The sequence below is a fragment of the Balaenoptera musculus genome, chromosome 11 (genome assembly GCF_009873245.2).
Source record: "Balaenoptera musculus isolate JJ_BM4_2016_0621 chromosome 11, mBalMus1.pri.v3, whole genome shotgun sequence".
Taxonomy (NCBI): domain Eukaryota; kingdom Metazoa; phylum Chordata; class Mammalia; order Artiodactyla; family Balaenopteridae; genus Balaenoptera; species Balaenoptera musculus.
The window spans coordinates 68,831,399-68,856,103 of record NC_045795.1 but is presented as its reverse complement, the minus strand read 5'-3'; the positions used below and the strand labels follow the sequence as shown (position 1 = coordinate 68,856,103).

The following is a 24,705-nucleotide window of genomic DNA, read 5'->3' as shown; positions in this document are numbered from 1 at the left end:
AAAAGGACCTCTTGAGATAGACTGGGACTTGTTCACAGGAGTTTTCAGAGGTAAAAAACCCCAATTTCTCTGAAGTCTCCATATTCCACGATTCCCCTTTACTTTGAGTAATTAATTTGGGGGAAGAGAAAGAAACTGGCAGAGCATGAAGAATGGAACAGCTCAGGATGTATCAGCACAGAGCCAGTCTGATAGATGGGATCCCCCAGGGGCACCCCCTCATCACACACAGAAAGAGCTTCCAACTGATGAGAAAGCAGCCTGGGCTCTGGAGTCGAGCAGATCCAGATTTCATCCCTAGCTTACCGGGAATTCCTTCCTTACTAGCTGTGTGACTTCGAGAAAAACAAACCCTCTCTGAGCATTGCTTCCCTCATCTGTAAAACTGAGGCAAAAGACACAGCAACTAAAGTAGCTGAGAAGATTGAATGAAATAAACTTTACATAGGCACCTAGCCCAGCGCTGGGCATAGATCTATATATAACTGACATATTAACAACAATAAGTACTAAAGAAAAATTCCCTCACGTGATCCATACCCCAGAGCTGACAAATCCACAGCTCTCTCCTCACCTGAGAGACACTGACCCTCAACCATCTTCCATGAGGTGTCCTTCATTCCCACCCCAGCCGGAACTCCCACCTCCTCACACCCCGCTCCCTCTGCCACAGTCCCCAGCCCCAGAGCTCTCCTCACTCCGCTGGGCCCAGAGAGGCACAGCTTTACCTTCCAGGCCCGCCCGCTTCCATGACCTTGCTGCTCAAACGCCTCCACAGCTCCCATGAACTAAAGACAAAACCCCGCCTCCGTCACCAGGCACTTCCTTCTGCCCCACGACTCCCAGACAGCACACAGCACCATGACGGCCCCACTGGCCAACTCACTGGCTCCTGAAGGGCGTGCCACACCAGGCCCTGCTCCCCTCGCCGCTTCTGGGGTCTGGGATGCATCCTCCTTTCTTGACATCCTTACAAACGCCCTTCCTTCAACGCCCCACCTGAGTCCGGCTTCCTCAGGAGAGCCCTCTCTGACCTGCCAGCCCTCCACTTTTCTCCCAGGGCACATGGCTCGGTACAGATTGTGCTCAAGTACACTTGACTGAGAGCCGGAGGGGAGAGGGTGTAGGTGCTGGCGTGCACACAGGGAGGGCCCTGGAGTTCCTCCGTATGTCCCCGTAAGCCTATCTGTAAGTACCGGCATATGATTCAAGGACAGGTAGGCCTCTGGGAACAGCACACCTCTGGGCAGGCGGTGTGCCATCACCCACTGGATTAGAATCTTTCAGATTCAGTGAAAGCCTCCCAGACTCAGAAGCCGAAAAGCCCCAAACGCTTGGAGGCTCTGAAGGTGCCGGCAGATAACTTAAACCAAGATTTATTTTAAAGCAGAATTTCAAGGGAATGATCTAGTTCTGAGTGGATTAATATTTTATCCCTGAATCCAAAACAAACTCTTATGACAATCAGACTTAGAGAAATTAGGTTAGGTCTTCAAGTGCCACTCCAAGTCCTGGAAAGATACAGGGCCCTGGACACAACAGCTGGCACGTGAATATTCAGACTGCAAACAAGAAGGCTTTTCAAATTCACAAGAACAGCCTTGTTCCTTATTCACAGGAACAGCCAATGCTGACCACACCTCACCTCACATTTGCAAAGGTCTTTACAGTTTACAAGGTCCCTTCCCATCCATTTCTCTCCTTGGTTCTCAGGACAGCATTGTAAGAGAAACCACACGGGGACTTCCCTGGTGGCACAGTGGTTAAGAATCTGCCTGCCAATGCAGGGGACATGGGTTTGAGCCCTGGTCCGGGAAGATCCAACATGCCGCGGAGCAACTAAGCCCGTGCGCCACAGCTACTGAGCCTGCACTCTAGAGCCCGCAGACCCAACACAGCCAAAAATAAATACATAAATAAACTTATAAAAAAAAAAAAAAGAAAAGAAAAACTACATGGCAATGGGGCCGTCAACTTTAGGAGCAAGAAGACCCTGACTTGGAGAAGTGAAGTATACTGATGAAAGTCACGTCGCCAGGAAATGTGGCACCAGAACAAGAGCCAGGACTCTGACCTCTGAACTTGAGCTCTTCCCACTACGACATGTGGAAACCAATAACCACAGCAACTAGGAATCCCCTGGGCCAAAGGAGCCACCGCAGGCGGGGCAGCACTCAGGGATCCCAGCCACAGCACTGCCACAACCCTCGGCTGTGGATACACCCGCTGGAGTTACCAGCACCCCCAGGCTGTCTCTGCAGAGACTGAAGCTTCTGGCACACATCTCAGGCCAGGTGAGCCCAGACCACAGGGGCTGGACGACATCACCCCAGACCAAGTGAGCCAGGGTCTCCGTTAGCTGAGGACCCTGCCGCATCGGAAGACCTCACCACCACTAAGCCTCGGCTCTCTTCACTGATGCCGGCAGTCACCGAGCAGAGCACAAGGCACATGTCCAAGGCCCAGTCCCCATCACCCCGTGCGTTGTCATCCTGAGGTCCTCTGAACTTCCCCATCACTGACTCAGCCTCCTCTCACTCTTCACTCTGGAATTGCTGCTCCAGAGGGTACATTCTCCTGTATCCTCAACCTTTTCAAAGGGACCCACCCCCTTCTCCTTTGCTTTGATGGAAACCTGGGTCATCCTCAAGCTTACTGCTTTGCTTCCCTTGTAGCCCTTCCAGACCCCACCTACCTCGGGTTCTCAAGGTGGCGTTGACAGCCTCCTTGCTTTTCTGTTCCTCTTCACATGTAGACCAATACTCCCTCATCCTGCTGTAAAAATCTAATAAACAAAAAACCCTACTCCTTTCAGGACAGTGCCAGTAGGCTATGTGACCTTCTCCCCTTCCTCTGTGTTGTCTCCTACTTGCCCCCTAGACTGAAGTCTTAGGCTCCCAGCTCCCAGCCTTCCTCCACATCCCAAGTCCTACCATCTTCCTGGGGGACTCCAGTAGCCCTTGGTTGACCCTGCCAACACCTGGCTTTTCAATCCCTTGACATATTAATCTCCATGACTATCGATCTCCAAATTTTATCACCCCTAATCATGAATTCAAGCTTTCTGCTCTCTGACCACAACCTCCTCTCAGATCAGTTGACTTGTCTCACTCCTCCCACTATAAACAATACTAACCTCTTCGGAACGTCCAGTCCACTGACCGCCCCCATTTTCTCTCAGTCTGTTAGGCTTCCCCTTCCCTCCTAATCTACCTTAGATTTCATGATCCATCAGTAATCCATTTAGTGATGTTCTTGCTGCTACCCTAAACTCTCTTGCATCCTTTTACTATACAGAGAGAGCAAAACCCTCACCCCAGATGACCTCAGATACTCCCCTTCTCCATACCTGGGTAACAGCATTCAAAAGTGGCTACAGAAAAGTCATACGATGCGATAGACTGACATCAATATGGATTCGTCATCGCCAGCTTCAAAAACGACCTCAATGCTACCTATCATCTACGTCAGTTCTCTGGTCCACTCACTCCCCAACTCCCTGCAACCACCATCTTGAACCTCCCCCACTCTTCAGACAGGACTCTGCCACCCACCCCCTTGCCGCCAGCAGTTAACCCTGTCCCCTGCTTCAGAGAAGCTAGGAATCAGGCATGAACACTCCCAGCTTCCTACGTTCAAACCAAACTTGTATCTGCCCCATATTCTCTTCCTTTCTTCTCATGACAGAGAAAACCTCCTTTTCTTAATACTACCTGTCTTCTGACATCCTAATAAACTGAGTTTTCCAATCCTTCCATTTTTTGGTCTTCTTTAATTCCCTTCAGCAAAATTTTTTGTAGACACGATCTTGTACATCTTTCGTTAGATTTATTCCTGGGATCTTGACTTTTTTTTTTTTTTTTAATTTTTTAAAATTTATTTATTTATTTATTTTTGGCTGTGTTGGGTCTTCGTTTCTGTGCGAGGGCTTTCTCCAGTTGCGGCAAGTGGGGACCACTCTTCATCGCGGTGCGCGGGCCTCTCACCATTGCGGCCTCTCTTGTTGCGGAGCACAGGCTCCAGACGCGCAGGCTCAGTAGTTGTGGCTCACGGGCCCAGTCGCTCCGTGGCACGTGGGATCCTCCCAGACCAGGGCCCGAACCCGCGTCCCCCGCACTGGCAGGCAAACTCCCAACCACTGCTCCACCAGGGAAGCCCCCTGGGATCTTGACTTTTTTAGGCTTTTTTTTTTTTTGCATCTCCCATGTCTCTGCTTAACATTTTGAACACATGGAATATAGTTATAATGACTCTTTCATGTCCTTTTCTTCTGATTCTAACATCTGAGTTCTGGGTTGGTTTCAACTGATTGATTAAATCTTCTAGTTATGGGTCACGTTTATCTGCTTCTTTGCATGCCTACTGACTTCTGAATCCCAGACATTTTAAGTTTTATCTTGTTAGATGGTAGATATTTTTGTATTCCTACAAATATGCCAGTGCTTTGTTCTGGGATGCAGTTAAGTAACTTGGACTAAACTGATTGATCGTTTCAGGTCTTGCTTTAATAATCTGTTAGGTCAATCTGGAACACTACTTAGTCTAGGACTAGTAATTCCACTGCTGAGGCAAATCCTTTCTGAGTACTCTACCCAATGTCCTGTGAATTATGAGTTTTTCCAGTCTGGCTGGTGGGAACAGGCAATATTCCTGGCCCTGTGCAAGCACTGAACACCATCCTTTCTAATGCATTCAAATATTCTTTCCCCAGCGCCCTCACACACATGTGCTGAAAAGTACTCTGCTGAATACTTAAGGGGGAACTTCTGGAGTTCTCTTTCTATGAAATTCTCTCCTTTCCAGTACTCTGTCCTGCATACTTTAGCCACCTTAGTTTTTTCAGACTCTTAGCTTCATCTTCTAAACCCAGGGGGACCACAGGGCTCTGCCTGGGTTCCCCTCGTTGTGCCGTGGCCCAGGAATTCTCTTAAGCCAGTAAACTGGAACAATTATGGAGTTTATTTAGTTTATTTCCTGGTTCTCAGGGATCACTGTCCTTCATTGCCTGACGTCCAGTGTCTTGAAAACCGTTGTTTTACATATATTGTCTGTTTTGGGTTTTGTTGTTGTTTCAGGTGGGAGGGTAAATCTGGTATTTGTTACTCCATCTCAACCAGAAGCAGAAAACTCTTTTAAATCTATTTTAATGGTATTTTAAAATCAATTTTATCATGACACAAGTCACGAACAATAAAATGCACACGATTTAAGTTGATGGTTTGGGTAAGGTTGACACCATGTAAAAAACACCCCAATCAAGATAAAGAACATTTATAACACCTCCCAGAAAGGTCTCTCATTGCCTTTCCCAGTAAACTCTTCCTCTTCCCACCCTAGAAAATAAATGACCTGATTTCTACATTATAGACTAATTTTGCCTCTTCCAGAACTTCACCATATGTTATGTTTTGTACCTGGCTTCTTTTCCTCAGCAAAATGTTTTTGAGCATCATTGATAATGTTGTACTAGTACTTCATTCTATTTTTACTGCTGAATGGTATTCCAAAGTTTGACTTGAATACCACAATTTGATTATCTATTTTACCTGCTGATAGACCTTTGGGTTTTTCCAATTTGAAGCTACTATGAAAAATGCTCTATGAATGCTGACATACAAGTCATTTTGTGGACAGAAGACTTTCATTTCTCTTCAGTAAACAACTAGGACTGGAACTGCTGAGCCATATGGTAAGTATATGTTTAACTTTATGAGAACTTGACAAGCTTTTCCAAAGTGGTTGTACCATTTTATGTTTCTATGAGCAACATGTGGGCATTATCAGTTTCTCTATACTCTTGTCAACACTTGATACTGTCTTTTTGATTTTAGCTATTCTACTATTCTACATATGTAGTAGAATTTCACTGCAATTTTAGCTTGCATGTCCCAGATGATTAATAATATTAAACATCTTTACATGTACATTGGCTATTTGTATATATTCTTTTGCAAAGTATCTGTTCAAGTCTTTTGCCAATTTTAATTATTTTTTGTTTACTGTATTGTTTACTGTTTATCTTATTATTTAAGAGTTCTTGTATATCCTCCATACAAACCCTTTGTCAGATATATGTATTGTGAATATTTTCTCCCATTGTGTGGTTTTCTTTTCAACTTCTTATTTATGAAGGGCAGAAGTATTTTTAGAAAACTATCCTTTTTCCATTGAATTATTTAGCAGCTTTGTCAAAAAGCAATTGACCATATACACATATTTCTGGATTTTCTATTCCATTCAATTGTTCTGTGTATCTATCTTTATGCCAAAATGACACTGTATTTACTGTAGCCTTATGGAAGTCTTGAAATCAGGTAGTGTAAGTCGTCCAACTTTGTTCTTTGTCATGATTGTTTTAGTTATTATAGGTCTTTTGCAATTTATATAAATATTGAAATCATCTTGTCAGTTTTTTTTAAAAAGCCATTAGCATTTATGAATGGGACAGCACTTAAAAAATAGATAAATTTGAGGAATGCAGATAAATTCAACATCTTAAAAATATTGACTCTTCCAATCCAGACCAAATGATCATGGGCCATCATCATTTACCTAGATCATCTTTAATTTTACTAACCAGTAGTTTTCAGTGCAGAGGTCTTCCATATCTTTTCTTATCTTTATTCCTAAGGATTTTAATTTGTTAATGCTATTGTAAATCATATTTTCTCAAATTTCATTTTCCACATGCTTGCAGCTTGTGTATAGGAATAAAATTGATTTTTGTATGCTGAGACCTTGCTATATTCACTTATTAATTCTAGTAGGTTTTCCGGCAATTTGTTAGGACCTTCTAAGTAGACAATCATGTTTTCTGTGAACAGAAACAGCTTTTGCTTTCTTTCTCATCTTTCTGCCTTTTATATCCTTTACTTGCCTTAATGTACTGTCCAGTACTTCCAGTATAATGTTGAACAAAAGGGGTGAGAGAGGAATGATTACTTTGTTCTTAATCTCAGGAAAAAAAAAAGCATCCAGCCTTTCACAATTAAGTATGTTGTCAGTTACAGTTTTTGTGTTTTTTTGTAGATAACCTTTTTCAGGTTGAGGAAGTTCCCATATATTCCTAGTTTGCTAAGAGCTTTTTATCATGAATGTTACAGAATACTGTTGGTGGCATTTTCTGCATTTTCTGAGATGATCATTTGATTTTTCTCCTTCATTCTGTTAATATGGTAAATTACATTGTTTGATTTTCCAAAGGTGAACTAACCTTGTGTTTCCTGGATAAACCCCACTTGGTCATGAGGTATTATTCTTTTAATAATTGCTAGATTTAATTTGCTAGTATTTGAGAATTTTTACATCTATATTAATGAAAACTACTGTTCTTTTCTTATGTCTGTTGGATTTGGTACTGAGGTTATTCTGGCCTCATAAAAATACGTTAGGGAATGTCCCTTCCTCCTCTATTATCTGAAAGAGATTTTTTTCTAGAAATGATATTCTTTCTTTCTAAATTGTTTGACAGAATTCACTTTTGACATCACTGAGGCCCCCAGTTTTCTTTGAGAGAAGGTTTATGATTCTGAATTCCATTTGAAAAGCAAATATAGGGCTCTTCAGTCTTTTCTTTCTTTTTGAGTCAGTTCTAATAAGCTGTGTTCTTCAAGGCATTTGTCCATTTCTCCTAAGTTACTGAATTTATTGTCGTAAAATTATTTATCCTAGTCTCTTGTTATCATTTTAATGTCTGTAATATTTGTGTTGACATACCCTCCATCATTTCTAATACTGATCGATTTTTCTTTTTTGATTAGTCTTGCTAAAGATTTATTAACTTTATTAAGCTTTTCCAAGGGTCCACTCATCTTTGTTAACTTTACCTATTTCTTGCATTTTCTCTTCTACTGACTTATGTTCTTATTTCTTTTTTCTACTTTCCTTGGATTTAATTTGCTTTTCTTTTCTAGATTCTTAGATGGGAATACAGACCACTGAATTTAAACCTTTCTTCTTTACTAATATAGGCATTTAAAGCTATAAATTTCTAAGCACTGCTTTAGATGGATAATGCAAATTGAGATGTTGTATTTTTATTATCTTTCCGTTTAGCAAACTTCTCACTTTTATTGTAATGTTTTTCTGAATTGTAAGTTATTTAGAGATGTATCATTTAATTTTCAGTATTTGAAGGACTTTCTAGACAGCGTATTGTTACTGGTTTCTATTTCAAATCAACTGCTATTAGAAAAAATGTACTCTGCAAGATTTAAATCTTTTGATACTTAGTGAGACTTTGTTTTTTTAATACAGTCCACACGTGGTCTATCTTGGTGCTCCTGAACAGAATGAGTATTCTGCAGTTATCGGATATAGTGTTCTATAAGTACCAGTTAGGTCATTCTGGTTGGTAGTGTTCAGATGTTATCTATATTTAGTTTTTTTCATCCCCTTGCTCTTCAGTTATTGAAAGAACTATAAAATTTTCATCTATGTTTGTGGATTTATTGATTTCTCCACTTAATTTTGACAGCTTTCCCTTCATGTATTTCAAAGTCTATTAGGTACAAACTCATGTAGAATCATTGTCTTCTTGATGAACTGACCCTTCCAGGAATATGAAATGTCTCTATCTCTGAAATATCTCTCTCTGCAAATATTCCTTGTATAGAAGTCTATTTTATATATTTGGTATTAATATATTTATCCCTTTATTTTTAATCTGTGTCTTTATAGTATCTTGCATTTTTATTCACTCTGACAATTTCTGTCTTTTAATTAAAACACTGTGCCCATTTCATTCAATCCAAGTACTGATACAGTTGGGTTTTTGTCCACCATCCTGCTATTGGTCTTTTGTTCATCCCATATGTTCTTTGTTCCTTTCCTGCCTTATCTGTCATCTCTCAATTTGTTTCTATTGATGCCCCCACCCCATCTTGATTATGGATCACGTTTTCCTGCTTCTTTTCATGTCCTGTAACTTTTAATGACGTGGGGAAATATTTGGGGAACATCTGGGTTTTTGGTGTCTTCCTTTAATGGGTGTTGACTTGTTTTGGCAGGTGTTAAGTTCGCCACTTGTCCTGATCCTTTTGAAGCTTGTTTATAAGATTTGCAGGTCTAGACTGGGGTAGGTCTAGAGTGGCTCTTACTCCAGGGCTAAGGTAACCCTACCCGTAATGCCTGGCCTTTCCAAGGTCTCACTTGAATGTCCAATGTATCATCAATGTCAATCTATTCCAGCTGGTCAGAATCCCTCTGTTTCCCAACACTGAGATTTCCAGCGGCTCACAGCTTTGTAGTAGCTGTTCTCTACCAATAAATTCAACTGGCACGTAGCAGCTCAGTATATAGTCAGAGATTTCAGAGACTCCCTATTCAGCTTTCTGGAGCCCCTTGTCTGCATACCTCTCTCTCTCCAGTACCCTGCCCTGAAAATCCCAGCTGTCTTGGCCTCTCAAACTCTGCTCTTTGCCTCTCGAGCAAATAGACCACTGTCCTCCTCTGGGCTCTGCCTCCTGTGCCACAATTCTAAAAGCATCTCCAGGCAGACAGCCAGGACAATTGTGGCACTTACTGCATGTGTTTCCCTTCTCCTAAGGAACCCAATCCTGTGTTGCCTATTTCCATCTTCTGAAAAAAAAAAAAAAAAAACTGCTTCATATATTTTCGCCAGTTTTATAGTTGTTTATAGTAAAAGGTCCATTCTGGCACTGTTACTATATTGTGGCTGGAAGAGGATTACAATAGCCTTAAATGGTCTCCCCACATCCAGTCTTGCATCCATCCAATCCATTCATACTACTGCAGCCAGAGTGATTTTTATATGCTGAATTTTTCCAACGTTAAGAAAAAAGTTCAAATGTTCATAAAAGTAGGAAGACTTACACAGTGAACAGCCATATGCCTATCACCTAGTTTCCACAATTAACATTTGCTACATTTTCTTTATCTCCTATCTATCCATCCCTCTATCCATCCAGTTATATTATATTTTTTGAAGTATTTTAAGGTAAGTTGAAGACATCAGAAAGCAGAGTAATTTTTATAAAACACAAATATAAATCACATCACTTTGGGCTTGAAATTTATCAGTGGGTTCCTTTACCCTTCAGCTAATGACCAGAATCTGTGATGTGATCTTGAAGGACCTTTGTGATCTGGGCTCTGCTGACCAGTCTGTCTTCTTCTTTTCTTCACCATCCTTTCCCAGCTCCCTGAGTGCCTGCCACCCTGGCTTTCTTCAGTTTCTCCAATGCCCTCTGTTCCTTCCCACTGTCGGGCCTTTGCATGGGTTTCTCCTTGACTGTAATACCCTCCCCGAGTGTCTTCTCCCATCTTGCCTGGATATGATGGCTATTCGTTCATCCTTCTCTTCCTCCAGGATGCTTCCCTTAGACACTTGTTCTCCCTGTTAAACACTCTCACAGCACCATGCACCTTTCCTTCAAAGAACTTATAAAAGTTTATAATTTTTGTCTCCCTCACGAGATACAAGCTTCATGAAGACAAGACTCTGCTTTGTCTCACAATTGAAACCACTGTGTAGGCACACAAAAAATATTCATTGAATGAATAAGTCCTTTTTTCTTAAGTAGTCTGAGAGAGAGAGAAAAATATCAAGCAAGATTTTCTGTTTTTTAGTCTGTTGCACTGAACCTGATCCAGTGGTAACAGGGTTAGTCCTAAATATCGCCTCCAAGCCAATTATTATAGTTGCCCTCATCCAGATTCTTGGGAACAAAGTCATTCAGAAAGCCCTCCAAGACGGGAAATTCACCATTTTTTCAGTGCTCTTTTACACAGCCAATCTAAATTCTCGTAACGCTGTGGATCCATATCTTCATTTGCTTCTCAGAGATACAGCTCTGAGTCTCAGAGTTTCATTTTGTTTCAGAGAAAATATTTTTAAAATAGTATCTTTAAGGGTTTAACACCAGACAGCGCCTAACACCTCATTCTGTGCCTCTCCGCACACACTCTTACCTTACACACCAGGGCAATAATGACAGCTCTCCTTTGCTTTGTGGGACCTGTGAACACTGTCTCATATGGGAGAAGGATACTTTTGCCTTGGGTGCATAATTTGCTTAAATATTAAAATGTTCCAGGAAAGGAACAACTGCTGAACTTTAATAAAGAAGAGCTCCCTATACCACAGACATATGGGTCTTGCTATACTGAGCTGTCCTGCTATACCAATATTTGATTTCTGTAAGCAATTTTACCAGCCTATAAGAGGTATTACACGGAAGGAAAAAAAGACCGGCATAAAGTTGACAGTAGCGCCTTAGGGCAATCACAGAAGTCAAATGATTAAATTCATAAACAACCCTTCACTGCAGAAGTAACAGTGATTGTTAATGCCGCCAACGGAATAGGGAACACAGGAAAATTATGGCTTTAATTTCAACCATCAAGGTACCAGTGGCTTTATGAAGAGCTGAGCTCTGCATGAGAGCACTATGATGAATTCGCTTAGTACAGAGCTCGCCGTCGGCAAAATGGGTGTTCAGGAGGAAACACGTGGCCAGAGATGCCTCCTGGGTCCTCAGAGGTTTTTGCCAAGTGTTATAAAAAAGGATTCGGTTAGGAATAGATGATAGCCACAGCTGACAAGTGAGAGAGCTCTCCTGAATCTGTTGCTAGTGCCTGGCTGCTGTCCACTGCTGTTGCCAGGGAAACAGGCGTCAGCTTGATGGAAACAAGGATCAGCGAAAACTTTCACTTACCTCATTTCCACTGATCCCAACAGCCATTTCCATGGAAACAGTCGCTTCGAGCCAGCGGCGGAGAGGTTACCACTCACTTGTTAATGTCAGGTGTGGCTACCAGCCTATGCGCTTCAGGTACCACCGTACCTACAGCAGCCGCATCCACCTGCCAGCCACCCCCGACAGCATCTTAACTCTGCAACAGGAAAGTTCAGTGCTTAAAAGTATATATAAATGTTTAACACGGTTCTTTATTAGAAAAAGGAAATTTAGCGTTCTTCCACGTAAAGCTGAAGTGGGGCTTAATTTCTTGTTCTACCAAAACCAAACCACGTGAAGTTACTAAAGGACCACAGCTCTCTCCCTCAGCTTTCAACCCCACTCCCAACATTACTTCCAAGTTCAAGAAAAGAGACCTCCAACTGTATGGACAACTCTTTCACCTATGAGTCTAGTCAAACCAAAGACAAATCCAGCTAAACGTGTCTGGAATTCTGGCAGCCTGATCATCACTAATTACACACTAGAAAAAAATTTTTTTTTAATTGTAAGAACTATCTACAAATACCCTCCACTGTCCCTTTGTTTTTGGACTAGATCTTGGTGTGCTTTCTTAGTCTGTTGGTCAAGCACTGTCCCTTTGTTTTTGGACTAGATCTCAGTGTGCTCTCTTAGTCTGTTGGTCAAGATATGGAATTAACTCATTAACTCAATATAATTTTATTCTGTAAAACAGTGGTAACCAACCATGCTGAGAGCCTGGTTATCCCATTACCTAACTATACCCCTTTCAACGTTGCAAGCAATTCAACTATTCTTCTAAGATGTAGATATGTTTATGTACAGGAAGAAATTCTGTTGTTTATTTTTTGTCAGCAGATGCTGGTCAAATATTTAATGAGAGCTAATTCTAATCCCAGTCATGAATAATTTATATGAATGCCTATTCCGAGAAGGTATGTCTCCACAAGCAAACAACCACCATCTACCTGGTATGTTTTGCCCCCTGAGCCAACGTTCAAGGGGAGGAAATTAGAGGCAATCTCCGATTGACCATGGCTCATAATGGTGTGAATTTAATGGGCCAGGGTGTAAATTATGATGCCCTCCCAAACCTGAACCTATTCAGTACAGTGCCCCCCGCAACACCACCCCTCTCCACTTCCTCTATACCAACAGTAACACAGGTAGAGTAGCCATGCCTGAACCTTTGTCTAGGTTTTTTATCCCAACACTTTCAACCAATCACCAAGCATCCTTCCCCCCAATTATTGTGGATTAAAGAGAAACCAAACGGGTTGAAGAGAAATGGAATGTTCTGGACAAATGTGAATCGAGTCTAAGGATTAGGAGATGAAATTAATCACTTTTTTCCTTTAAAAAAGTGATTAGGATAGAGGTCCATCTCAATATTGGTCATAGTTTGGTAAATAATTCAAGAGCCTTCAGAGTATGATACTGAATTTATAAAAGAAAAGAAAATAGAGTTTTTAAACATTTTTTGGCAAGGAATATCCAGGCACCAAGACAACAGTATTAAAAACAACTGAACAGAAAAAATATTCATAGCATAGGATCCTAAAATTGCCCTTTGGATTTATTATGAAAAATGGCATGTGGGCCCTGACTTCAAAGGCCGACAGAGAACAGATGCATCGAAGTCTGGGTTACATTACACTAATCTCTTAAGGGTCTTCTATCTAATCTCTTTCTGGCCATTGCTAAGTGCCAGGGATATGACTGCCACTATAATAAATATCAGAGATTATCTAAACTTCTCAGGAGAAATCCATCTAACAGACATCAAAACCTGTCTAGGCATTGTGGGCCCTTAGTCTTTCTTTGGCAGAAACAAAGACAAAGGCAAATCAAATCCTTCCTCAACAAGGACCTATAATTTACCAGCTTCTAAATATTTTCATCTTCATTGTACCTTCCTGCACCTCTGATAGCATTTTTGAACATTAGATCCTCTAAAAGGAAAGAGCAGTAGAGAATACTTTGTTTATTAACTCATGAGTAAAATAGTCATGCAAATTAAACCCAATCTATAGGCCTGGTCACAGGGGAAAAAAATTAGCTTAAAAGAACTGACTTGATGAGATTTTTCTTGCATCAAATCCCGTTTTATATACTCTTATTCAAGCTATCATCATAACGATAACCAAGCTCTCTACACCCTTCAGCTCACTGAATCCTCACGCAACTCCACACGGTGAATATTATTAACATCATTTCACAGACAAGGAAAGTGAAGCTCTAAGAGGTAGGTCATTTCACCAAATCTCACAGTTGGTAAAAGGTAGAGCAAAGAGTCAAGTATTGATTACCCGACTCTAAAGCCAGTGTTTAACCATATGTTACAGAAATGCCACGCCCCTCTATTTGTGCAAAGAAATCACTGTCAGACATAACCTCAATCATGATTTACAGCTGCATCACACTTCATAGCTGACAAAGAACCTCCACGGCCTCCTCTCGGGGGGCACCGAGTACAGTATTACTGTGCATACATAGCTCGTGTCTCTTGGTCACTTCCTGGGAAACTTCCAGAAAATGGGACACTTCAGATAGTTTCCAAACAGCCCCTCGGCTGTTCCCACCTCACCCAGGGAGGGGACTGGGAGGAGGTCCGTGGATTTAAGAGAAAGACAGATTCAGTGAGTAAAATTCTTTATAGTACATATTTTTCAAAGCACTTCTACATTCATGAGCTGACCTAAAGCCAGCTACCCTATGGTGGGGGGGGGGGCGGGGGGCGCAGCACGGCAGCATCTTCCCCATTTGAGGGGCCAAGAGACGGAGGCTCAGGGCTCCTAAGTGACGTCCCAGAGTTAGCAGGTGACGCTGGCAGGACCAGAACCAAGGTCTTCCAGTCCCTTCTTGGGGGTTTGACCCACACCACAGGGGCTCTGAGGGCCCTCTACCTTACCGCAGGTGTGCCTGGCATCAGGTGGGTCCTGCAGGTGAAGACACAAGCCCACTGTCCACGACCACCACTTCCCCCCGGGAATCTGGCAGTGATTCTAAAGAAACAAAGCGCGAAAACACCACTGTGTTCTCTTATTTTACCTATCTACGGACAAAAACCTCAACGGGGACAAGGGTTAAGTGAACAATTTTAAAAGTGAAAAACCATCAAAGCCACCATGAGGACAGACATAGTCTGAATTGTAGACTTAATCGAGCCAGTCTTTCCAATCCCTGGTCAAAATGGGACCATCTCCTTAATGACGACGTAATGTGAAATCGCAACTCTAGCTACAGATATTCTCGGCTCCTCCCACAGAGCACGAGCACCAGAGAAAAACGTCTTCATCCAGGATCACGCTTGGCTATGCCGGGCGTACAGTTCATGAACCTCGCACTCACCTTGAGAAGAACGGTCTGCGGTAAAACCAAAGATTTTTCCAAAGCATCAGTCTTAATGCTTTAAAAACATACCAACGCCAAAACAAGTGTGCCAAAAAAAAAAAAAAGGAGGAGCAACAAATATTTCCAAATGGTTAACAGACTTGAAGACACACAGCGTCTTATAATGATTCTTCATTAGAAAGCAGCAGCACGGTCTTAAGTGTCTAAAACAGGAGAACCTTTTAATTCGGGCCTTTCGGAATTACATCTGTGTTGGTCTGATGGTCCCTAAGGGGCTATGCGACATAAGTTGTCTTCCTTTTAACATTTATTTAAAACATTTTTTGTATTCCCTCCAGTGTCCCCTAAAAAAAATTGGGAAGAACCCTAAGACTAAACCTAAAATTTTTTTTAAAATTACATTTCTTTAACAAGAAAATGAATACAAATGACCCATTTCGATTTTGTGTTGCTTTGGGGGAAAGTCAAGGAGGAGTAATTGTTAGGGGAGGTGGGAGCAGCCCCTTCTCTGGTTTCTCCACCCCCAGAGACACCTTATCATCTTTCAAGATCCAGCTCACAGACATGCAGCTTTCACAGCCCCTCCATCTCCACCTCTGCTCTAGCTTGGCCATCCTGCACTACCTAACAATGGTTTCCCCCCGCCCCGAGACAATGACTGTCTGAGCACAAGGCCCCCATCTGTGTCTTCCACATCTTGGCACCCTGGCTTCTGGCCCAGAGCCGGGCACTCAACAGGAACTCAGGAAAAGCTGACCAATTTAGCGAACGCGGATGCACGACTCTGCTCTGCAGACGTGGCTCTTCCTTTACACAGAGCACGGCTTAGCATTTCCTACCCAAGTGGCCTTACAGGTGGGGCAGAGTCAGTTGCAGCCCCACATCATGGAACGGACTGAAAATTGCTGCGAAATCTTGGATTTTATTGTAAAAATTCACGTGTCATTTGCGCTCTCCTTCATAAGGGATCTAGTTTTGTTCTGATTCAAAACTGTTTTTAAATTACTAACTATTTTCCCCAAAGTATATTTTAGTACACTGGTTGTTCCACCATGGTGTGTGCCTGTTTTTGTCCTCCAGCTTTGGGCACCACCCCCCTCGGAGTGCATATTTAACACCCACCATTGTAACAAGGAGTCCCTCCCTCCCATTTCCCCCTGTTTTCCTTTTTCAGCGGCCTCATCACACAGGGGTGGTGTTCCTGCTCTGGGAGCGCAGAGATAAGGCACGTCACTGGCACTGTTAAAATCAATCGCTTCCACGGCCTCACTGTAGTTGGGTTTAGGAGGCACGGGGTGCCAGGAATTCACAACAGAATTGCTGTTACCCTTGTACGGGCCGTTTCTGCGGTAAAGTCAACACGATGCTGTTTCTCCAGGGATACATTCCACCCTTACCATCCCGACACTAACCTAAGGCCATGGCGGGTCACTAGGAGGAAGGCACTTTTAAAGTTTTAAGTGAAAGAACATGAGGCTCGAAGAGCCATTTATCTATAGAAGGAAGCTTTGGTTGAGGTGGGGGGCAGGGGGTAAGCTGTCACTCCCCCAACTCAGTCCCTACTCCCCTCACTGTGGGGCACGGACTCCAGGGCCATTTCTAGACAGGGCTTCACAGGACAGTGTATATCCATGGTGTAAAGTGACCACGCTCGGTCAAGGAGAATTCTAAACGTGTTATCCCTGAAAACAGGCAGGGTAGGTTAGAGGGAAGAGGAGGAAAGCAAGCAGAGATGGACCACTAGCTCTGCTTTCTGCTCTGGAAAAGGCAGTGTGGAGAAAAATGCGATAAAGGTCTCTCCACTGACTCAGCGTTACACGAAGACATCACTTCCCCCAAGATACAAGCTTGGAAAGGCACAGATAGAGTGAGTGAGGAGTAGATAAACTCACTGGGAATCAAGCCTACCAGCAGTATCTCCTGAGGATGTCTGAGCTCAGGGAGCGACAGAGGCTCCTCTGGGGAGATGGGCACCTCCCGGGCCTCGGTCGCACTCCCAGCCCCGACCCCGCTCCGGCAATGACTATATACTGGCTCTGCTTCTGAGAGTCTGGAGAGCCCTGGTTCCCTTCTCTGGGGTACTCCCCTGTCTGGGGTGTCTGTGGGATGGGGAGGACGCAGAGCTGCCCAGAAGGGCTCTGGGATGGCAACTACAGGAAGGGCAAAGCCCCCCTCCTGACCCAGTCTCCACCGAACCCCCTGTCAATCCACCGAGCCAAGGGGGTCAACAAAATGAAATTTCAAAAATGGTGACTGAGTGACATGGACGATGATAAGGCCATAGGCAATTTAGGTGCAAAAGCTGATTATTACCCTGCATTAAAGACAGATTCTATAAGTTAAGATTAAAAATGAATTGAAGGGAGCATTCTCACAGTGACAGCAGCAGAAAACCAACCTAAGAAACGATCCCGATCTGAAGGATGTGAGAGTCTGAAACTATTCAGTATTTATGTGCTAATCTAGGCTTATTTCTCTTTTACCATGAAATCTGAAACACCACTGGAAATCATCATGATACACTGCAGGTTAAAAGGGCCAGGTTATGTACTAATGGGAAGAAAACCACAAAAGACAAAGGCCCTTTCCTGGGGGAGACCAAGGCTGGGAATCCTTTTACTCACTTTTAATCTACTTCTACACACTGGCATATTAACGTGACTGGCTTCAGGGAAATGGTTCCATTAAATTAATAGTGTTTGGCAAGCATCAGAAACACAGAATCTCACAGACAGATACAAGCAGAAAGAATCACAGTTTAGTCCAAAAGCAACACACAGAGGGGACATCAGAGTCCACATGCATGCAGAGAAAGCCGCAGGGAGCAGCTGGGGGACACGCAGAGCCGCCTGACACATGGCAGCAGCAGAATGTGGAACACGGATCCAACTGCTTACCCACTAAGGACACCAAGAACCAGGTTAAGGACGAAAAATGAGCCAAGGATGATCAGACTAACAAAATACACCCATGGCCATTCCCATCCTATCGCATCATTTACCTGTAAAATGTAAGGAGATTAGTTATCAGTTATCCATTTGCTAAAGAGCAGAGCCCCAAGAACAGCTGCTGGACCACTAGGGCTTTGATTAAAGACTGGTGCTCCTAGAAGGGGACGCTGCCAAGGGCCTTCCATTTTTGTTCTTTCAATAAGGACAGGTTCTGCTGCTGAAGCCTACAAATGTGGCCTACCAAAAGTCATTTAGCTACTGTTTTGTACCAATTAATCTGCATTATATCTGGATCCAGGCCAATAACACAATTATAGATGTATCTCCTTTTAGGACAGACAAATGGGCAAGCAATGCCAACGATTTAAATCCCAAGTGACAACGCTGATTAATTTCTGGTCAACAATTATCCTATAGCTTTCTTTCATGAAGGCTGGTAAGGTTCCAGGAAACATCTTGATTTGGGGAAGCCTCAGCAGAAAAGAAAGCATCTTGGAGGACACATAAAACGCTTGGCACCCACCCAGCGGCCCCCATCTAGCAAAGCCTGTGTGGTCTTGGCAACTGTCCTCGGGACTCTGCTTTCAAGATGAAAGAGGTGTAGCTTACCCGCTCAATACACCAAGTACAAGATTTAGTACGAAAAATGACCCAAAGATGACGAGACTGACAAAATACACCCAGGGCAATTCAAATCCCATAGCATCATTCATCTGTAAAAAATAAGATGGTCTCATAGGAGTGGGTTAATAAGAAAATCTAATAAGGAGAGAGGGTTACATTAGAGACAGCATTCTATACATTTAATTAAACATTTACTTAGCTTCAAATCAGACAACAGTAGCCAATGCACATTCATTATATATTCCCAAAACACACACACACACACACACACACACACGCACGCACGCACACACGCACACAGAGTCATCAAAGCTTTCAGGGCAAATAACAGCAAACTTTGGCCACTGCTAGGGCAATCAGCTGGGATTTGGCTCTTTCTCACAGGAAACTGCCTTGGTAAGGGATTTTCAGAAAAGATCTTGATAGAAGACAAAACTAGTGCTTAGCTGGAAACTATTTTCTACTCTGCCCAAGTTGTCAGTACTATTTTTGCTTTCAAAATTTGTGATGGTGGAAAAGTCTTAGTTATAGAGACAAATTTGCAACATTTGACTCTATAAATTCCTTTCTTTAAAAAAAAAAAACCCTAAAATAATAACATTCCACTGGAAGCCAACCAATCCAAGGAAACCTAACCCACTTTAAATCTGGATTATCTGCTATCAGTGAGTGCAAGCACAGCTAAATTAATGCAAAGAAGGAAAGTATTCAGAAGTCAACTAGCTGACACATTCAGGGGTGCTTTGGGGAATGACATTTTTTTTCCCCAACTGTACCCATAGGAAGGACCCAGGAGAAGGAAAGAAGCCCTTATCCTCCACACCTAGCTTGAACCTACATGACCCACCCTGGGAGAGCTGGCTCCAGCTGTGAGCTGTTCCAGAGGAACCCGGTGTCCCTACTTCTAGGACAAGCTGAAGCAGCACAGTCAGACGTGGCCTCCCGGATACACCTTCCCAGGAGAGGTCTGATCATGAGCAGCTTTCATGATGGAGCAAACAAGTGCTTTCAGGTTCATGGCTGGATGGAACTTTCCGGCAGCACAGGTCATGTTAAATTGGGCAAACACTTCTCCCAGGAAGGAAGTGTTAAGGACTGGGGAGGGGACAGAATGAATGACCCCGGGCCTGACTTTGTTGGAACAGCCAGAATCTTCGGCTAATAGAACAGTATATAGTCCGGGCTGATTCATCGTTCTTGCCTTGCAGGGTCAGGCCCTTAGGCCTTTAAGCATGTGCTTTCCTTTACATTATCTGGCGCTAGATTTTTAGCTTTACAGACCGAAGCTCAAGCATTTCACTGCCTGCCTCATGCAGAAACCAAACGGAAAAAGAGAACATTAAAAAAAAAAAATTACCTAACATCTGTTGCTGCAGTCTAGGGAGAGGGCATTAAATCCCTTATGAAACACCTGTTTGGCCACATGAAAATGGATGTGCTTAATAGAACTGCTATCAGTCTGCACATCTTACATCGGCAATTAGAGTAATGAATGAGGCAGGGCCCTGGCTGCAATTGTTGATCTCATTAAGTTGGATAAACTAATTTCAGCAGGAAGGCCAAGGGTAATTCTTCCAAAGCAACTACACCGCTAAACTTATTTAATAATCCAGATGTGGAGGAGAAGAAACAGGCTGCCTGGTGGAGGGACCAGAGCCCAGCCCGGAGTCAGGGCCTTCCACAGAGACCTCTCTGGGCCTGCTTCCCCTCTGTTGGAGCAAGAGGGGTGCCCATGACAGGGGAGAGTGGGCCCGCTCACGGGGAATAAGGATGTGCATGTCCAGGACTCCCACCGGAGACCCCACTCTCCCACAACTCTGGCAAAGTGGGCCAGCCGTCAGCCGAGCACCTGCCCCACCCATCCTCTTTGAGGCCTCAGTCCCATGTTCCAGAGAATGGCTCCAGGAACAGCTGTCTGCTCCAACTTGGGAGGGAACATTTTTTTTAAGTAAAGAAACTTTTAATTTCTTAGAAGTAAGCGTGCAACAGACCCCCATTTGCTCAAATCAGAAATACCACCTGGAATAACAGCTAGGGGCCAAGGGGAAAACAAAGGCCACAGGAGACTCTATAAATCTCCAGAGGGTGAGAAAGAGCAAGAAAAATTAAGCTTTAAGGGCCAGTCTTTCTCCCAAAGAAATCTCCTCAACCCAGGTCTCTTTTCAGAGGCTTACCATACACATGGGACAAGTGAGAACTGGCAAGCGGGTCCCCGAAGTACCCATAGGAAAATAGAGACTCTGCTTGGGATTTTGTCTGAGTGGTCTTTGTCAGCAATGGAAAAATCGGGATGAGCTCAAGCATTTCAATGTAGATTTTTAAAATATTTATATCAAAGTCATCATGTGGTATCACCTGGTACTCAGGAAATAACCTAGTTTCAGTTTCCCCTCACTTCAAAGGCTGAGACGCACATCCATGTCTCCGAGGAAAGGCTAACCTAGGCTTTTTGTTTTTTTCTAACTGTTGCAACTACTACTAGAAACTTGATATATTGGTTGTCGTTCCCCTGAGCATGGAATCAGAGAAAGGGGCAGAAAGGCAAGCTGCTGGCTAACTAGAGAGGGATTTCCCAGGTACCTTGAATGAAGAAGACGGTCAGCTTGGCCAAGGGAACTTCCCGTTTGAGTCATACAGCCAGCACTGCCATAGGCATGCTCACTGAGAAAAGAGCTTGGCACTAAGGCAAAAGGCCACAAATGATTTATATGGATAGCTCTCTTCTGAAATCAATACTCTTTTCATTAATTTCCTACATCTGAAAACATTTCCTCTGAGCTGAAGGAAAAAACAATAGGATCATGTAGGGTTACTCTGCATCTTGTGGACAAAATGAAAGCCCAGAGAGTTTGGGTGACCTACCCAAGGTCACACGCCCAGCCCTTTCCAGCTTTAAGGCTCTTTCCTTGCACTACACCTTTCTGCCTCTGTGGACAACAGATGCATGTGGGTCAGATGGCACCTTAATTATGTTTATGGAATTCACTTCATAAAAGAACACTAAAAAAGTCATTTTTCACCAGAAACTAATAATCCCATTGCCCACACATCCAAATGGTCCTATTCTATGTGTGCCTTTCTGCATATCGGGCCCACCCGCACGTCCCTTTTCAAGACCCTGCCACCACTTGCCAGGCACTCTTGGGAACTGAGGCATCCCTGAACTTGAGAACACTGACTGAATATAAACCTGACCAGATGCAAACTCATCCCTGGCAAAGACTTTGTCCACCATATACAAACGCCTAAAGGACTGAAAATTTTGCTTGCCATCAATATTAAAAATCAAATCTCAGTTCTCTCTCAAGATGTTCCCTTTACACTCTAGCTGCGGATAAAAACAGGCACTTAAACACGGCCCATCTATAGTGAGGCAATGGGATCATGCACTTCAAAAGTAACAGTAACTGGTGTTTGCTGATCGCTTGCTCTGGGCCGGGCGCTGTGCTGGGCAGGGATGTTCTGTTCTGTGCACAGCTGTGTGGCCTCCCATTGACTGTGGCCCATAAAGTATGAAGAAGGCTGGGGCCCTGGCTCCTGCCTATCTCCGTGCTGAGATAGTAAGTGTAATCAACAAGCAATTGAAAGCAACCTGATGTGTTTCAGAGACTAAGGTCTTAGTGAACACTCTGGAAGACATCACTGAGCTGCCCCCTAGTGTTCTGAAGGACTCGAAAACCTCTGACAGTGGAAAAATGCCAAGGAAAGAGCGCCGGGTTCTAGTCTAGACCAGGGGTCACCAAACTATGACCTGCAGGCCAAACCAGCCCACCACCTGCTTCTGTACAGCCCGTGAGCTAAACATGGCTTTTACGTTTTTAAATGGTAGGAAAAAAATCTGGAGTATCTCATGACACAGGAATGTTATACAAAATTCACACTTCAGCGTCCATAAATAAATATTGGAACGAAGCCACGTGTTTGTTTACGTGTCGTCTATGGCTGCTTCCAAGCGACATGGGCAGAACTGAGTGGTTGTGACAGAGACATTACAGTCTGCAAGGCCAAATATATTTACTACCTGGCCCCTTATAAAAAAGTCTGTAGACCCCTGTTCTAAATCAAGTGCCACTTGCTCTAGCAGTAGGACCTTGGGGATGTTCAGGAGTCTATATTCCACTGTTTCCCAGACCTTCTATAATGGGATGTAGACTGGAATAATGTTGATAAATTACTGGAGTTCCTCCATCAGAATAAAGATGCCATGTAGTTCACAGAGAATGTAATTATTATGTTGTCAAATTATTAGCTCTGTGATTGTCATATGAAAAATAGAGGTAATAATTATACCATCCTAGGTGATACTTAGAGGTTCTCAGGAAAGCAAGTAGAAACTTTTGTTTCTGGGTACGTGGAGTTTTCTCTCCTTTAATCACACGCTTCCAGAGTTTTCACTAGCTTGGCGATAGGAAGACTGTCATGAGACAATCAGTGTGCAGAAACATAACATAAAGTATAAAATTGTCCATTAGTCAGGGCATGTTGGATGGGCAATGGCAATTCACCGTGAAAACAGGGGGAATAGAGCTGAGAGGAGTCACAGGTTTTTCATTTATTTGTTTTAAATCAAAATGTTGTCTTCTGTACTGTTTTGGGGGGAAGGATCAGAGTTTGGGCTATCTGGATGACGCTTTTTCTATTTATCAGAAACTTCAAGGGAAGACTGGGATTGAGCCCTCTGCTAATCTAACTAGGAGTTACAGCTTAGAAGATAATACTGAAAACAAACCCTTTACCTAATTAGAGGGTCCCCTTGCATGGCCATGGCCTTGGCTCATCCAATATAATCTCCCTCCTTCTTCCTCTTCACAAAAGGCATTGTGTTATGGATATAAATAACAGATGTGCATACCCACACAGACACACACACACACTCCCCTATGACAACAGAAAAAGGAGAGAGAGAGAGAAACAAGATATAACATGTTGGTGATGCTTTAAAAACCTTATTACCAAACTAGACTCACACTTTGGGGATGAAAATAAAAACATGTCTTCTTTGCCTAACACTGAACATATATAGGGACTTCTACAATCTTACATGCATGGAGTTCACTTGTGAAGGGAAGCAAAAACCTATTTACAACCATTATATGCTATGTTCTCTGAAGTTACAGAGTAATGGGAAATCCTATAAAGTGTCTGAAATTTAGATCCTGTCGGAAGCTACTTCTCAACTTGCAGGCCTTCTAACTAGAGACTGACCATTCAAGAAGTATGTTATTACCCATTGTCTTTTAACAAATCATTATTGGAATCCTGGTTAATCCCATTTGGACTTGGATTTAGGCTCAAAATCTGCAAGTCAGCTGTTTTTCCCAGCAACTCTGTGTCATGGAAAATAATTTCTAAACTTCTGTGAGCTTTTTCAAATTCTATCAAACACAGAAGTAAACCGACAAACCCAGCTCTGAGAAATGGCTGTTAAAATATGACTGCTCTTCATTGACAGCAAACCTTTCTGGCTCTGTCAGGAACAAGGAGAGCCAGCCCTGAGCCATACAAAGAGTGCCCAACTGTCTTCATGGACAGGTCCACCAGCCCTGGAAGGCTTACATGCCATTTCTACCCTCTCTGCCAGAGTTCTACAGCTCCAAAGAAAAAGGAAGAGAGAGCTAAGGGCTTATGCTGGGCTGATTAGTAGTAATACTGAAGATGCAAAAGGGAAATACTATAATATGGGAAAAAACCCATTTGGGCTTTAAGGCTGTACTAAGCTATGGAAAGCATGAAAAGAATTCAGTTAATGTTCCCTATCTTCCATTTAGGATCTGGTAGAGCAACCTGCCTTTAGGTATAAAAGGTCAGTTTTACTCCATGGAAGTCCAGGAGGCTCTTAACCTGGGGAATGACCTCTGGCTCTTTAAGAGTTTAATGAGGACAGCCCTGGCCCTCTGGAGTTCCTCCAGCAAAGGGGACTACGGGGCACGCTCAGCAGTAAGTCCCCAGGCGGCACTGGGGATGCGAGGGAGTCCACATCCTATAGCAGCTTTCTAGAGCTGAAACCAAGGCCCCAACGTGGAGAGATGATAGGTCTTACTGAGTGAAGAGAGGGCCTGCTTCCCTGCCCAAAGAACTCACTTCCAGGGGGCCTT

General features: G+C 43.2%; 1 protein-coding gene across 4 annotated transcripts in view; it reads right to left on the bottom strand.

Moving 5' to 3' along the window:
* The window catches only part of CACNA1D (calcium voltage-gated channel subunit alpha1 D), a 319,290-nt gene that overhangs the window by 117,439 nt on the left and 177,146 nt on the right, over positions 1–24,705 (bottom strand). For 2 of the 4 annotated variants that reach the window (XM_036868410.1, XM_036868411.1), the window contains exon 8: positions 18,596–18,699. In XM_036868410.1, coding sequence (XP_036724305.1) covers positions 18,596–18,699 — 104 coding nt within the window. Of the gene's footprint in view, positions 1–17,932; positions 18,037–18,595; positions 18,700–24,705 lie in introns of all 4 variants that reach the window. The other 2 variants (XM_036868409.1, XM_036868407.1) reach the window with 1 other exon arrangement.